This window comes from Tursiops truncatus, chromosome 3 (assembly GCF_011762595.2).
Source record: "Tursiops truncatus isolate mTurTru1 chromosome 3, mTurTru1.mat.Y, whole genome shotgun sequence".
Taxonomy (NCBI): Eukaryota; Metazoa; Chordata; class Mammalia; order Artiodactyla; family Delphinidae; genus Tursiops; species Tursiops truncatus.
In genome coordinates this window covers 76,840,173-76,856,498 of record NC_047036.1, presented here as the reverse complement: position 1 = coordinate 76,856,498, position 16,326 = coordinate 76,840,173, and the positions used below count along the sequence as shown (strand labels likewise).

General features: G+C 38.4%; 1 protein-coding gene across 1 annotated transcript in view; it reads right to left on the bottom strand.

Annotated features, from left to right (window-relative positions):
* Positions 1–905: 905 nt before the first annotated feature.
* Positions 906–16,326, bottom strand: part of RHOBTB3 (Rho related BTB domain containing 3) — a 55,951-nt gene continuing 40,530 nt past the window's right edge. The window contains exons 10-12 of the mRNA XM_019929679.3: positions 13,348–13,514; positions 8,938–9,034; positions 906–3,832 (exon numbers count right to left, since the gene is read on the bottom strand). Of these exons, the coding sequence (XP_019785238.1) occupies positions 3,717–3,832; positions 8,938–9,034; positions 13,348–13,514 (380 nt within the window). The 3' untranslated portion in view covers positions 906–3,716. The remainder of the gene's footprint in view (positions 3,833–8,937; positions 9,035–13,347; positions 13,515–16,326) is intronic.

Below are 16,326 nucleotides of genomic sequence, written 5' to 3'. Positions count from 1 at the left end.
TACTTAGGTTGTTCCCGTATCTTGGCTATTGTAAATAATGCTGCAATGAACACAGGAGTACAGATATCTTTTTGAGTTAGTATTTTCATCTTCTTCAGATAAACACCCAGAAGTGGAAATGCTGGATCATATGGTAGTTCTATTTTTAAGTTTTTGAGAAACCTCCATAGTGGCTGCACCAATTTACCTTTCCACCTACAGTGCACAATGGTTCCCTTTTCTCCACATCCTCGCTAACACCTGTTATTTCTTGTCTTTTTGATGACAACCATTCTGACAGGTGGGAAGTGATACCTCATTGTGATTTTGATTTTCATTTCTCTGAAAATTTATGGTCTTGAGAATCTCTTCATGTACCTCTTGGCCATCTGTATGTCTTCTTTGGAAAAATGTCTATTCAGAACCTCTGCATATTTTTATTTGGATTATTTGGGTTTTTTGCTATTGAGTTGTATGAGTTCTTTACATATTTTGGATTTAACACTTTACCAGACATATGACTTGGAAATACTTTCCCATTCAATAGGTTGCCTTTTCATTTTGTTGGAAAGATCCAAATTCTCAACCCTCTATTATGTGAAGTTGCTTCTCCATTTGTCAGAAGTCTTGCCCCCAGCCAACACTAAAGCCTATAAGGGCTCATTTCTAGGCTACATAATTATCAAAGTATTTTTCTAAATAATTGCAGTTATTTTTGTTAAGAGAAATTCTGCTATCAGCTGTTAAAGGTAATATAAATTTCTTTATCTCATCACACACATCTAGCATATCAACAACATTCTAAGTATTTTATGCATAGTGGTTTTCATGAAGCACAATTACGCTTGAGAAATACAAGGCAGAATTCCCAAAGTTACTTCAGCAATTCAACAAGGTGAAAATAACTACATGACACTGTGTTGAACTTGTTTTAAAAAAAGGTTTATTTGTTACAAAAATGTTAAATACTAAAACTAAAAACATATAAATTCAGGTCAGGCTATATTAAAATACACACATACCCTTCTTTGCAAAATTATTAAAGATTGAATTAAACAGATGCCTTAAATTAAATAAAATACTCTTGAGGATGTTTTTGTCTAATTAGCTATATCAGTGTAGTGTAGTTTTTAAAACTACAGTTGAAAAGTTCAGCTGTCTTGGAAGTCAAATTTATCCAATTCTTCAGTTTTCTGCTTCTGCCCAATATGAAGCCACCATGCTGGCTTAGAAAGGGTGAATTTCAGCTATGTTACTGAACCTTCTATATTATAAGCCTACTCTCTACAATATGAACACAGAGTAGTCAGAATTATACAAGGGTTATATAAGGTGAAAACCTGGCCCAGAAAGAAAAAGCCTTAGTTCTACCATACAGTATCTTCTCTAATTAAAATGATTGGTAAATATATTGAAGCACAGATCAGCACAAAGCATACATTCATCTAGAAATAATCTTTCAATTAGAAAAACTCAAAAAGAGCACTCATTTCTCCAAGACAGTCTGTAAGGTTTTTTCTAAAAAAAAAATTCTTGTTATTTTAAATTGAGTTAATTCAAAGGTACTGAAGAGTCTAGTCTAATTTGACTACTGTTCTGACTAGCCCAGGAGAGCTGTGACATCGGGGTGTTTGAGTTACTCACAGGTGGCAAAGAACTTTCATAATAAAAACTACATGCACAGCACCAGCAGAGCACCAGCTCCCAAACCCAACTTCCACTTTTGTCCAACAACCTAGAAACTATCTATGGTCTACTGAAATGCTAAATAGTATTTTCAAGAAAATATTTTGCTTTAGAACTTATATTTTTTAATTTCCTAGATTAAAAGTTAAGATTGACTTAGAATTTTAAGTGTTGTAATTAATGCACGGGTAAGAAAATGCTTATGAAAAGCAAAAGGCTATCACTGTATTTTAAAAGGCCTTAAATGTGAATGAATTTCTAAAAATCTACTACAGTATCTACTCTTTCCAATGCTAATCTTTGTCAAGTGGAATTTGTCAATAGTTGATTAGCTCAAGTGAGTTAAATACAAAAAATAAATGCATTCCAGTAATATTTATCAACACAATCCAATTAAAATCAGGTTTCTTGTAAGATATTTGTAGGGGACTTTTACTGTTTTACTCTGACGGTGTTGGTATACATCCAAGGACTAACTGTATAGTATTGTGTCTATACTATGGTATAAAACTGTTTAATCAAACCTTTGAACAGCTGGAAAAACTATGTGTATTCTAAAGTCACTGGCAATTAAAAGAAAAATATATTCCAATACTGAATTACAGATGAGAATGATGCTAACAACAAACAGTAATCTGGTTTTCCATCTCTCAGCTTGTGAGCTTCTGATGTAACTCTTTCTGTTGACATGTGATACAAGAGAAACTATAATTTTGTCCTGTGTCTTAGTACCATTTTCTCTACATGTAACAAGTCTTGATTTATATCCTTTCTCTGAACTTATTAGATAATCTTGAAGGACAAGGTTCATGCTATTCCTCATCAAATACCCTTTCAGTCCTCAGAAAGAATTCACAAAATTCAAGCCACTGACATCCTAATCTTAGTAAATACACTGAAGGAAGAAAAACTCTTGAGCCTTTGATTGCAAATTCTCTAGAAAGCGTCTTTTCCTATGAGCATTTTTATAAGTGCATATTAAAGTCACACTGGTCAGTCACTTTTACCAACATCCTGGTCTTAAGAGAATGATCAAGAAAGTATTCCTCTGTGTAGTGCCAGAATTGTGAGTGTTACAAGGTGAAACCAACATGATGCATTTCTCACTTGCCAGCGGAGGTGGCAGAGGAGGGAGGCCATGGGTGGTACAGACTTTCCCATGGGGGGAACCCCATATGATCTCTTCCCTCAGCAAGCTTCCTTCTCTTTCCTTGATGTCAGTGCCTCTTTTCTGCTTTCAGAGATAATAACGTTTGAGCAAGAAAACATACCCTGCTAGGAGACATGCATAATCTGGGGGGCCCAGTACACAGTGAAAATGCAGGGCCCTTCTTCAAATTTTAAGATGGCGATCGCAGGGCACTGAACTGAGCATGGGGCCCTTCTAAGCAGGAGGCCTTGTGTAAGCACACGGGTTACATGGCCACAAAGCCAGTCCTCTATAGATTTCTTGCCTAATCAGAATACCAGGCGAGAGACAAGGTAGCTCATTGTTCAGATAAAAACCAGATTTTTTTTTTCCATTGTGGTTCAAACACTGTCATTGATTTGGAATGAAGTGGCAGTTCACTTTCAAAATCCTAGGCAAATTTCTATTCCTAAGACCTCAGCCTCATCAGTCTTCTCCTAGATTTCTCACTATAGAAACAGTCATACTGGGTCTTTAAAAGGCCCTTATTTTAATAGAGCAATTAATCAGACATGATGAAATTTCTGTATTAATCCTACATAATTTTTTAAAAATTTAAACATTTCTTAAATGGAAGGGGTATTAATATCACTAAACCAATAGGGCATCTTAAAGGGAAAAATAGCTGTACACAGCCTTATATACTCGGGTGAAGTCTTAATTTTAGCCTATGGTATATTTTGTTCCCTTTTAAGATCATAATAGTAGTTTTTTTCAATAAGAACTAATAAGCATATTAAGCTGTGTGGTGATTTTTTTTTTTAACTCCCATACCGGTTGCAGTCACAAGAATTTTCCTAGAACCCAGAAGTACCCCATTCTTCATAACAAGAAAAAGTGTGTGTATATAAAAACTCCAGGGTTACATTACTAAGCAACGACATTTCCGCGAGTGAATATACTTCCTGTATTCCGCAAGCTGCTTCAAGTACATATTTGATGGCCATCTGTGCTTTTCAACAAAACTGCGTTCTTCCACTAAAAGTTTCAGAAAAAGAATATTAATTGAATATATTTTATTTGGGATCAAGTTTCGATATTAACTATTGGTTTCCTATGTAATAGGTGAGATCCAAGCTCTGCTGTATACTTCCTCCCCTCCCCTCAATCAGTCATCAGTATTTATGTTATTCTGTGATTCACAATTATATACTGTTTTAGTTTTTTTCCTTTAATTAGTTTTCTTTGTAGCTAACTCAACCTTCCAAACTCTTTGAAGTCCTCTCAATTCTGTTTTCCACGGGGCCACAGTTATCAGAGGATCTAGCCATTCCTATGGGGGTGGTGGCGGTGTTCCCCTGGAGACCCCTCTCTTCACAGCCCTGTACCCTCTTGCCTTCTATGCCTGCTTCATGCTTTTGCATTGGATCCCTCCACTCCTGGACTCCAGATTCTTCACTCTGTTTTCTCTAGTTTTGGTGAAGCACAACTTTTATTAGCTTCCTGAAGCAGAGTATGCATAAGAAGTATTTTTGAGACCTTGCTTGTGACGAAACGTCTTTAATCTGTCCTTACACCCAATAGATCATTTGGTTTGGTATGGAATTCTAGGTTGAAAATTTTCCCTCAGTATGTTGAGACAGTACTCCACTGCTTTCTAGTTTCCAAGGCTGTTAAGAACTCTACTACCATTCAGATTCATGGTCGCTGATAAGTGATCTGTGGGTTTTTTTATTCTGTAAACGTTTAGATTTTTCTATTTATAGTCGGTGTTCCTGCACGTCCCAGTGATAGACCTTGTTATTCGTTAAGCTGAGTACTTAGCAGAGCCTTTTAATCTGTTGACTCAGTTCCTCAGTACTGGGATAACTTCTTGTATTATTTCTTTGATAATTTCCTCCTCAGCATTGTTTTTCTTTTTTCTTCCTGTATTAACTTCTATTACTGAGATACTTCACCTCCTGCATTGAGCCTCCAACTTTTTAAAAAAACCTTTTTCTGTCTCTTCATCCTTTTTGTCCTACTTTCTAGATTTCCTTACCTTTATCTTTCTACTCTTTTATTTATTTAGTTGTTTGTTTTTTTTGTTATGGTTTCATTTTTGCTATCCTAATTTTCAAGAGCAACTTCTTGTTCTTTTATTGTTTTTTTAAAATTATGGTAAAATACACATAATATAAAATTTACCATCTTAACTATTTTTTTTTGTTTTTCCATCTTAACTATGTTTTTTTCCACTTAACTATTTTTTTTTTTTTTGCGGTACGCGGGCCTCTCACTGTTGTGGCCTCTCCCGCTGCAGAGCACAGGCTCTGGACGCGCAGGCCCAGCGGTCATGGCTCACGGGCCCAGCCGCTCCGTGGCATGTGGGATCTTCCCGGACCGGGGCACAAACCCGTGTCCCCTGCATCAGCAGGCGGACTCTCAACCACTGCGCCACCAGGGAAGCCCCCATCTTAACTATTTTTAAGTGTATAGTTCAGTAGTGTTAAGTACATTCACACTGTTGTCAACCAATCTCCAGAACTCTTTTCATCCTGCAAAACTAAAACTCTATACCCATCAAACAACTCCGTTTCCCCTTTCCCCAAGTCCCAGCAACCACCATTCTATATACTCTGTCTCTATGAATATTGTTTCTTTTTTATAACATTCTATCCCTGTTTTATGAATGTATATCTCTTATTCTTTGAAGATATTAATTACAGGTTTTTTTAAAAGGTTTTCTTCTACTCTTTGTTCTTGTAAGTTCCTTCTCTTCTGTTTTTATTCATTTTGTTTTGCTTTTGGTATTCATCTTGCACATTGGACACTGCCTCAAATATCTGTTGACCCTCAGTTAGCCTCTTTATATTTAAGAGTGAGACGCTAGAAAGCTGTTTGGAAATCTTTTGGGGCATGGGCAGGACTTGCTGACTGGTGGAATACACTGTAGCACAACTGAACAGATATCCACTGGGTTAACTGAGAATTCTCAAATGACTGCACCTACAGTTTTTTATGTGAGGTCAGGGAAGGATGCTTCAATTTCATGCCCAGAGTATGAGTGTCAAAGTGGTAGCTGAGGTGGGAGTCAAATACCTGGCTGCCAGAATTCCGGAACCTGGATATGGGAAGAAGGCTGGAGGGTTACTATATAATGTGACACTTTCACATGATCTCTATGTTTTCAGTCTAGCTCCTTGCCCCAATCTCAGCTATACTCTGAGTTCATGATTCTATAACTTTTTTGGTTTAACTTACCCAGGAATAAACCTCTAAACTCCTGTGATGAGGAGGGAGAAGCACTTGCCTGCCTGGGTGGGATGGAGTGTAGCAAAAGCATTCAACTAATCCTATGGCTTTCAGTCCCAAGCCTCATCCTGCTTTCTGAAGTACCAGGTACCTCAAATTTCTAAGGCTTTACAGTATTCTGCTGGGTGAATCAGTTTGTCTCTCATCGGTATTCCCTTCTGTGGGCACTTAGGTTTGCTTCTGCTAAGTCAGTTTTCACTTCTCCATCTACTGTTTGACCCCGTCTATTATAATTTGTATTAACAAGGTCTTGATCCAGGCTGCAGGGCCTGGATCAGAAGAAACAACCTAGCTGCCCGGGGAAATTAGTTGTAGGTTTCATTAGGGAGCAAAGGTGACATAAGGCTGCTCCCTCAGTTAAGATTAAAAAAACAAAAGCAAAAAAACAGAGAAAACTTGTCAGAGATGAGCTCTGGTAGCCAGCAAAACTCAAAACGAGACAAAAAACTCCATAATAATATATAACATAATACTGAGATAAATGAAACTGTGAGAATAACGAATCCATAAATGCCAAGGGTAACATACTCCTGTGCATTGCTGTTTGTTTTCGTATGAGTCCAGTATATAAAGTATGCCTAGTATTTAATGAACTATTTCACTGAGTTCTGATGTATCGGTGCCAGCACTAACCTGAGAGCTTTTCCAGTCTCACTTTTAAATTTCTAAACACCCTCTAAAGAAGAAAACCCCCCAGTTAAGGGAAAACATGTCACAGAATTCCAATAATAATTTGATGATTTTTGAAGTTGAAAATGAGCAATTCTTTAAGGAAACTGTAAAGAGACTGTGACAAGAACCCTTTTCAATTTCAAGTGACCATGTGAGGTAGGCCAAGAGTCAGGCAACAGGGAGGAGAGGGGACTATGGCACCATGGAGAGGACACGCGCCTTTAAATGAGTAGCCACTGCTCCGTTCCAGGTTGTCGCCACGTGGGAAGATGGGCCCAGAGAAGCCAGATCTTCCAACTTTGCCAAAAGAAGCCAGAAATTTGGATTTTCAAATGTGACATGTTACAATTTTTAATACTGACACTAAAAAAATTATAATACCGTGTGGTCCAAATAAAATCCCTTAGCAAGTTACATTCAACCCATAGACTGACGGTTTATGACTGCTGATATAGACTATCAAATTCTCCCTTATCCACAGGGGCTTTCTTTTGCTCTGCCCAAAAGGACACATCACAGCAGGTCCTGGACATGAACAAGGACCGCTAAATCAGAGCACTCAGGATACTGTTTTAATTCCCATCAAAGGAACGAACATAAGACCATCACTGACACAGCCTCATTTTCTTACCCTGCCTTCTCAACTTACACCCTGGAGTCCTGCTTCTCACTGTGCCAGGGGGTGGTCATAACATACTTTATAGGCAATTGTATAAGTATCAGAATAAAATAAAGATGAATAACTCATAGGATTTAGAGAGCATCCTTCCCCCAAGGCTGTAATAGTACTCTACGTATATCACACATCTACACAAAATAGTAAGTAGAAAATCATCTGACTAGTCTTTTACAAATGAAGGTGACCTCAGGTGGCATAATAAAGGGGGTCCTAAAATCACAATGCTCATTTATTTCATTTTTAATTGCCTCCTTAAAGAATAACTGTGGAAGAATGCCCCTACTAACTAACAGCAAGGGGAAGTATGCCTTATGTTTATGAATGAACTTTGTTTCCTGCACAAAGTAAATGGTTAGTAAATATCTATTGTCCTGCTATGATTTATTATGTTACTCTTCCACACTAATAGTTATGTAAACAGCCTCCCAATAGGCATACAATGTTTGTTGACTGGCTGAATACATCTGCCCAAAACTGACTGTCTGTTTCTTGGTTTCCTTAAATATGCAATGTACAGCTAAATGAAACCAGAGATGCTCACCTCTTCTAGCAGCAGATTCTCTTTTACAAGCAAAATTTTACATAGAATTCTAAGATCTCAGCAGGTCAAAGTGAAACCACTCTGGATGAAGGTGGGAGGGAGGAGTCCAAGAACAGCGAGTGCTAGCCTCTCCTCCCCTCTCCCTCTTCTGCGCCACCCACCTCGCTCTCTGCTCCCACCTCACAAGAACTGCGGGCATCATCGTCAAGGAGGTTTCTCCACTTAGAGTTTGAAACTACTTGACTAGGAGATCTTTCATTTCCTTCTCCCCTTACCTTGATTATTCCTTGGGTCTATTCTAGGCAATAACATGAGCAAACCATTGTATCTAAACTGTCTACTTCGATGACTATTCTGTTTTCATTTTCTTTCATCTTATGCAGCACTCAGAAGCTCACCCTTTGATTGGTTTTAATCTTTATAATTTACCTTAAAAAATCACATTAAGTATACTCTCTGCTCAGTAAATTTTGCACCACTCTTTGATCGATAAAAAATTGTTATTGTCGAATGATATAATGGACTCCTGTAGAGACAGGAGATACCAGTACAACAGAACTATATACTAGGGATAATTTTTTCTTTTTAAAAAGAAAATTTAAAAAGCTGTACTATTTAAATTTTGCTTCTGACTTAGGTGGTTAAAACCAAATCCCATTTATCACAACCAAATGTCATGTGAGGCCCCCTTCTCTCTCTGCTTCAGAAGAAAAGGCACTTAAAAATGGATGGGAGCTATGAAACAATCATTAGGAAACTTCTTGTGTAACACAGGTCAAGCTTCTTATGAAACACCGGTTACTATAAGTGTCCTCAATTACAACACTGCATACTTAAAAGGAATGTCTTACACTGCCTTTTTATTTTTAAAAACTACTATGCCTACAAATTATGTCTCAAATCTAAGAACAAAGAACGTAAAGGTTTTCATTCCAAAAACATTAATTAGCAATCTACCTGAAAGATCCTGAAATTCAGGCTTCTGACTGAAGATGAGGTAGTTAGTGGCAATGAAATGAAGCAGCCAGGTTGAGAGGCAATCAGAGTGGTGAAACTGCAAGAAAAATGGAAAGTGAAACAATATTGTACATAATGACCATCAACATGATGATTAGATCGAGAGAATGGTTCAGGAGAACTCACGGAGGGCCCAATTCCACGTTTAATGTGTCTGTATATGATTCAGCCTTCAGTCTACTCAGACAGCAGAAAGGAAAAGGGAGCATTATTAACAAGTAATAACAAAAGCACATCAATGAAGAAACTAAATCAAATGAAGAACAAGCTACGGCTGCTATAGTGGCTAAATGTCTTTAAGCAGATGCATGGTTGCATCTGTGGGTAACAAAGACTACTAGAGGTTCTTGAGGACTTTCATTTAAGCTTTTCATCTAAGGTCATGGCCTTCACTAACTGCACTTATATCTGTGTAGCAGAGAGAAGATTATGGTTAGCAAAGGTATACATCTGGCCATATCTCAACAAATTCACCTGCAGAGAAAACCAAAGAATATTTTGAGGAGGAAATGTCATCAATCTACGGGTATGGGTTTCCACATGTAATTATTTCTATGAGAAGGTTATGTCTGAATAATTGCTTTTAACTGGGATGTACTGTTACACTGAGCAGGATTTCCAGCACATTTATCATCCATCCTGAATTCCAATAGCTCATGGAAGGGAAACTCAGAAACTTGGCCATGACATCATTACCTTGGTGCCAACCCAGTGACACTCACTAATCCACCTAACCACACAATTCAGATTACAGTAGCATGCTGCCAGGTAACTTAGGAACATGAGTATAGTTCTTTTATTATTACTGTGGTAAAATACACATAACATAAAACTTACCATTTTAACCATCTTTACGTGTACAGTTAAACAATAACTCCCCTTTCCTCCTACTCCCAGGTTCTGGTAACCACTATTCTATTTTCTATGAATTTGGCTATTCCAGGTACCTCGTATAAGTTATACAAGTTATACAAAATTATACAATGTTTGTCCTTTTTCTGACTGGTTTATTTTACTTAGCATAAGGTTCATTCATGCTGCACCATGCATTAAAATTCCATTCCTTTTTAAGGCCAAGTAATATTCCATCGTGTATATATACCACATTTTGTTTATTCATTCATCTGTTGATGGACATTTAGGTTGTTTCCACCTTTAGGCTAAATATAGCTCTTTTAAGGACACTCAAAAATAGTATGTAAGCAATAAGTGATGCTAAATTGAAGACAGATTTGTAATCTCAAATCTTAAGAATGAAACTCAAGCATCACTCTTTTTAAAAGTTATAATGTGTGAATATTTTACATATAAATTCACAGGTCCCTCTGATTTTAATTATATAGACACTCAATTTTTGAATTGTAAGAGACTTCATGGTTCATCTAATACCACATCACATATTAACAATCTTTCTTCACTTAATGTTTTAGCAGGTGAATATGAGTGATCTCAAGGGAATACAGCAAGAATGTGGAGCTATCTTAACAGAAGCCACCAGCACTACTAGATGGTTAACCCAGAGGAGAAAACCTACCAACAGACGTTCAGAACACTGCCTAAGGACTGTGACTTCGAAAGAGAGGGAGACCACAGAAATGAACAGCTGGCTATAAAAACATGGTTCAAATGCAGAATTTTATTTTTGAATAAGACTTAAGATTTCATAATTGTGGGCTCTTGGCAAGAGATGGAATGCATCCCACTGGAAAGACTACATTTTTGGAAGAATATCTGCTGACTTGAGAAGACAGTTTAAACTGAAATAAACAACAGAATTTTAAAAGGAAAATTTAAAATATACCATAAACCAAATGCTACAGCATTTAACAGCCCTGTGAAGAATAATAATGGTGGAAAAAGTACCCCAAAACTCACAAGGAAAGGGTCAGAAACAAAACTGGTGGCCTGAAGAAGCCAAATATTAAATGCACAGATTATAAGCAAGAATTTGAGTTTAAAACTTTAATATGAGAGTAAACAGGACTTCATAGGAATCACCAAAGTTTGCCAAGATAAGGTTTAAAGGGGAGGAGGAATAAGGAAATCTCTACCTCAATCCAAAGGAACTGATCCGATTAAGGGAAAAAAGCCTCTGTTGCGTGTTAAGATTTCAACGTCATGGAAACATATGAACCTGAAGGTAGAATCATGGTAAAGAACTGAGAGAGGTTAAAGGAGAGTTCCAGCTCTTCTGTATCAAAACTGCTTATTTGTATCAAAAGTATGAATGATGCTTTCCTGATACACAACACAAAACTGGCAGAGATGATAGAGGGATTGGAAATTTCAATTATTCAGAGAGCTACTGGAAAGCTAATTCTGCCAAAAGACAATTTCACCTCCTAGAAGTCAGAGAAGCAATGAGGGAAAGGTTAACTGAAGTCTGACCAACAGATGAACTGGCTGGCGAAGTTGAACCTCAACCTAAGAACTTCAAACAGGAAGAAAATTATCCTGTTTCTGTGATTCATAATTGGCAAATTAGGGACCACCAGGAATAGACTAAAGGAAAACCGGTAAAGGTAGGCTTAATCTTAGCAAACAGAAAAGTCTTCAGAAACAAACAGTAAAATTCAAGAAAAGTTGGTATCTTACACTTTTAAAATTCAAAGGGAAAAAGGATAATCACATAGTCAGAAACCACACATTCAGGGAACACGGGTCAGGAAGAATTTCTGACAATACAATCATAAATGATGCTAATGAGGAACTGTGTGTACGTGTGTGTGTGTGTGTATGTGTCTGTGTGTGTGTGTTTGGGGGGGGCACTTAAAGAAATCAGTGCAACCAAGTAGGAAGTTCTCTTATGCGTGAACTATATAAAAGGATATTACAAGATAAGGAAAGAAAAGCTTGTGCCCATTTTTTAAAAGTATGACAGACTTGTTAGAACGTACGAAAATGATACATCAAAAATGCAGGAGGGACTTCCCTGGTGGTGCCGTGGTTAAGAAGCCACCTGCCAATGCAGGGGACACAGGTTCAATCCCTGGTCCAGGAAGATTCCACATGCCGTGGAGCAAGCCGGTGCACGACAACTACTGAGCCTGTGCTCTAGAGCCCACAAGCCACAACTACTGAAGCCCGCGTGCTGCAACTACTGAGCCCATGTGCTGCAACTACTGAAGCCCACGCACCTAGAGCCCATGCTCCACAAGAGAAGCCTGCGTACTGCAACAAAGACCCAAAAAAAAAAAAGGAGGTTGTAAAAATGCGAGAAACAATAAAAAGAATTTTTAAATCTAGAGAATAGCTATTAATCCCAAGCTCAATGTAATTACATTACAAAGAGAGATGAAGGTTACTCATTTTTTGAAATTTTTTTCCCTAATATTCAATATGTATGATCTGAAGACTTGATTATGAGAGAAATGAACTCCAAAATAGTTATGGAGATAATAAGAGAAGACCTAGGTGCTTTAAATGAATTCTCTTCCATTCTGAGCAATAGACATATTGATTAATAAATTCATCTCAGCGTGGAGGCAAGCTTTTAGCTGTCACAGAGTCAGTCCTTTGCCCCATTACGTGGCTCTATTTTAGAAACTTGGGTGAAGACAAATTTGTCATATTTTCCTAATTCTGGATGTCAGAGTTCATAGGGACAGTCAATATGTTGTACACCAGGTAATATTTTACAAAGTCCTGATCATCTGTAACAATGGATCAAATATATTCCTATGAAAAAGACTTAGAAGGTTCAGCTTAATGCAAGTTCAGTACCCATCACTGTGCCATGACTGCTGCAACCCTACAACTGTCTTAGGGCAGGCGATGGAATGGTAGGATAACTCCTCGAACAATGAGACATTTCAACAAAAGGTGTTTGAAAGAATTGATGAAGTACACCAATACCTCCTACAAACAACCAGAACTTTAAAACATGCTCGTGGAGTGAATGAATGAACGAATGAATGAACGAACGAACAAATAAATGAGTTCTGCGTAACCATCTCTATCAGTATGTACGGACCAATCCTGTCATTTTCCATTCAGGAACCCTAAGATGTGATCATTTGAGGGAAATTCAATGTAAATTCTGTTTTCTATAATGCCTATACAAAATAATACAGCACCACACTCAACTGACACTAATAAGGGCCACCATTCAGTTGAAAAAATTCTGTATTGATAAATCCTACCTCCTTAGAAAGGGATTGCTCAAAAACACTATGCTTCAAAATTATCTAGCTGCAGAAATGGTTGTGAGGGCACATTTACTTCATTTAGCCAAATTTCCAAAGTACGACAAGCACTAATATATCTCTTAATGAACAGAAAAAATGAGTGAATAAAATTTTTGTAATATTTTTTAAAAAATCAAACCACCAGATACATAGGGCCAATTACCTTGGCTTTTTTGAGCAGGTCAACTATATCGAGGTTCATAGATGCCAGTTCCCGGCTTGGCATGCTTTGCAGCTGTGTAATGATGAACAGCTCACAGATGTGCTGCAGCCTGGACACTTGGTACATCTCTGCACAGATCAGGAGACACATAGCCTGGAAAATGCCAGCTGATGCAAGAAGGGAAATAAGAGAAAATGGACCATAAAACCATTTCTTTTATGACCTAAAAACAAAACAACAACAAAAAAACAAAAAATGCTGACTGTATCATCCAATGTAGAATAGAATGCCTAAAAAAGCCTTGAAGGGGTAAGTCAGCAATCTAAACTATTACTCCATTTTAAAAGGAATTCATTCAAGCCTTCACACACAGAAGTGAATCTGTTGCTATTGTTTTTAATTCTCCAGAGAAAGAGATTCTACAATTGCCCTTAATAATCAACTCCAGGGCTACCGGGTAATTGTCTGCTAGCTATACTAAATCCTTGCAATTTTTCTTCTTCTGGCTTTAGTCCCCAGGTTTGTTTGTTTTGTTTTTATTGTGGTAAAATAAACATAACATAAAATTTACCATTAATCGTTTTCTTGTCTTGTTTTTGTTTTTTAAATTTATTTTTTGGCTGCATCGGGTCTTTGTTGCAGCATGCAGGATCTTTTGCTGTGGTGTGCAGGCTTCTCTCTAGTGGTAGTGTGTGGGTTCTCTCTCTCTAGTTGTGGCGCACAGGCTCCAGGGCACGTGGGCCCTGTAGTTTGTGGCACGCAGGCTCTCTAGTTGAGGTGCGGGTTTAGTTGCCCCGCGGCATGTGGGATCTTAGTTCCCCGACCAGGGATCCAAGCTGCGTCCCCTGCATTGGAAGGTGGATTCTTTACCAGTGGACCACCAGTGGAAGGTGGATTCTTTACCAGTGGACCACCAGGGAAGTCCCTAGCACTAATCAGTTTTAAGTGTAAAGTTTAGCGGCATTAAGTACATTCATGTTGTTGTATAACCATCACCACGTTTCTCCAAAACATTTTCCTTCTTTCCCCACTGAAACTCTGCACTCATTAAGCACTAACTCCCCACTTCCCCTTTCCCTCAACCCCTGGCAGTCACCAAGATTTTTTTGTTTGTTTTTTTAACACTTCTCTGTAATTCTTTCTTGTCCCTCTTTAAACGCCTTATATTCTTTGTAGCTAGGAACCAAGAAGAGCGTGTATGATAACTATTTATCATAATGAATAGATTATTTTTCTTTCTGCAATTTTCCCAATGCAAATTTTCCAGTATCCAGCTTAATTTTTTGATTATTCATTTTGACTCATTTCCCCACACACACACCTTCACCTTTTACCAATTTTTAAAGTGTTTTGTCTTATAGTTATTATTGCTTTTCTGAGCATTTTTTCTAATTAGTAAGATAAAACTTAAAATCCAAACCTTCAATTATTCTAGTGAGAGAATGATTAAGAAACCAAATTTCCTTATTATTTCAAAACTGGTCAAATTTTTAAATTTAATATATAAATTTGCCCATAGTGAAATAATAAAATACACAATAACACACGATCTGATGAGAATCAATGATGTCTTTTTTTTTTTGGCTGCATTGGGTCTTCGTCGTTGCGCGTGGGCTTTCTCTAGTTGCGGCAAGCGGGGGCTACCCTTCGCTGTGGTGCGCGGTCTTCTCATTGCGGCGGCTTCTCTTGTTGCTGAGCACAGGCTCTAGGCGCGTGGGCTTCAGCAGTTGCAGCATGCGGGCTCAGTAGTTGCGGCACGTGGGCCCTAGAGCACGCAGACTTCAGTAGTTGTGGCGCACGGGCTCTAGGGTGCGTTGGCTCAGTAGCTGTGGCTCGCGGGCTCTTAGGCGCAGGCTCAGTAGTTGTGGTGCACAGGCTTAGCTGCTCTGCGGCATGTGGGATCTTCCCGGACCAGGGCTCGAATCTGTGTCCCCTACATTGGCAGGCGGATTCTTAACCACCACGCCACCAGGGGAGTCCAATGGTTTCATTTTTATTAAACAGAAATGATAAGCCAGTCTTTAACACTGATATTGTAACTGGCTCCAAAATACTCTACAGAAAGCTGCAAGACCATAATTAATTCAATTAAAAGAATGTTCTGTTCTGGAACTTCTAAAACTTTTCACTAGAGGGCTCATGACTTGTTTAAAACTTAGGAGATTTCAATAACGAACATTGGAAGTCTTCCAAATCTAAAATTAAAGCAGTAAACCTGAAGAGAGGTATGGTCTGAAATGTGTATTTTCTTGGCCAGGTTCTGTAACCAAGGTCTCAGGCTCCTGGACTAAGCTACCACGGGCTTATTCTAGTTGTGTTTGTGGTGGGAGCCATCTGTTGGCCAAAAGACAAAGACTAGTGAAAATGGGCTTCCATGCCTGCATCCCAAGGCTCCAGGCCTGTTGAAAGGATTCTGCAATTTCTCCAAAGTGCCTCCAGCTACAGGAAACCTGCAAGATCTGTTCCAACCTGAAGCTGCCATAGACAGTTCCTAGTTAATGGTGAGTAGGAAAATAAATCCCACAGTCCACTGGGCATTCTAAACCATTTAGGAAAAGTTTTTGGATAAGTCAGCTTTAGGACAGTCTGACTCTAGGAGAAGTCAGGAAAAGTCAGACTTTTTAGTTTTTAAATAAAAGTCAGAAAAAGGCCATCTTCTGGGCCAGAGAGATGACCAAAGGAGTCTCAGAATATTGAAATTCCTTGAAGTGCCTCAAACAGAAGTCAGAGCCATAACAGCAGCTGCCCAGCCCTTTTCTCCTCATGAAAGGGACAGTGTTCTAAGGAGCCCTTTGCTCCAGTGTGTAGAAGTGAAGTAGCCACTGGGTACCACGAGACACCTCCGTTTCCAGGGTGCCTACAGCGATCAGCATGCTGTTGGTGCTGGCTGGGACATGTGAGCTTATCCCAGGGTCTGAGCGCCCAGAAGAGGTACCCAGTCACTGCTCATCCACGTGAATTGACTGAAAGTTCATTGCT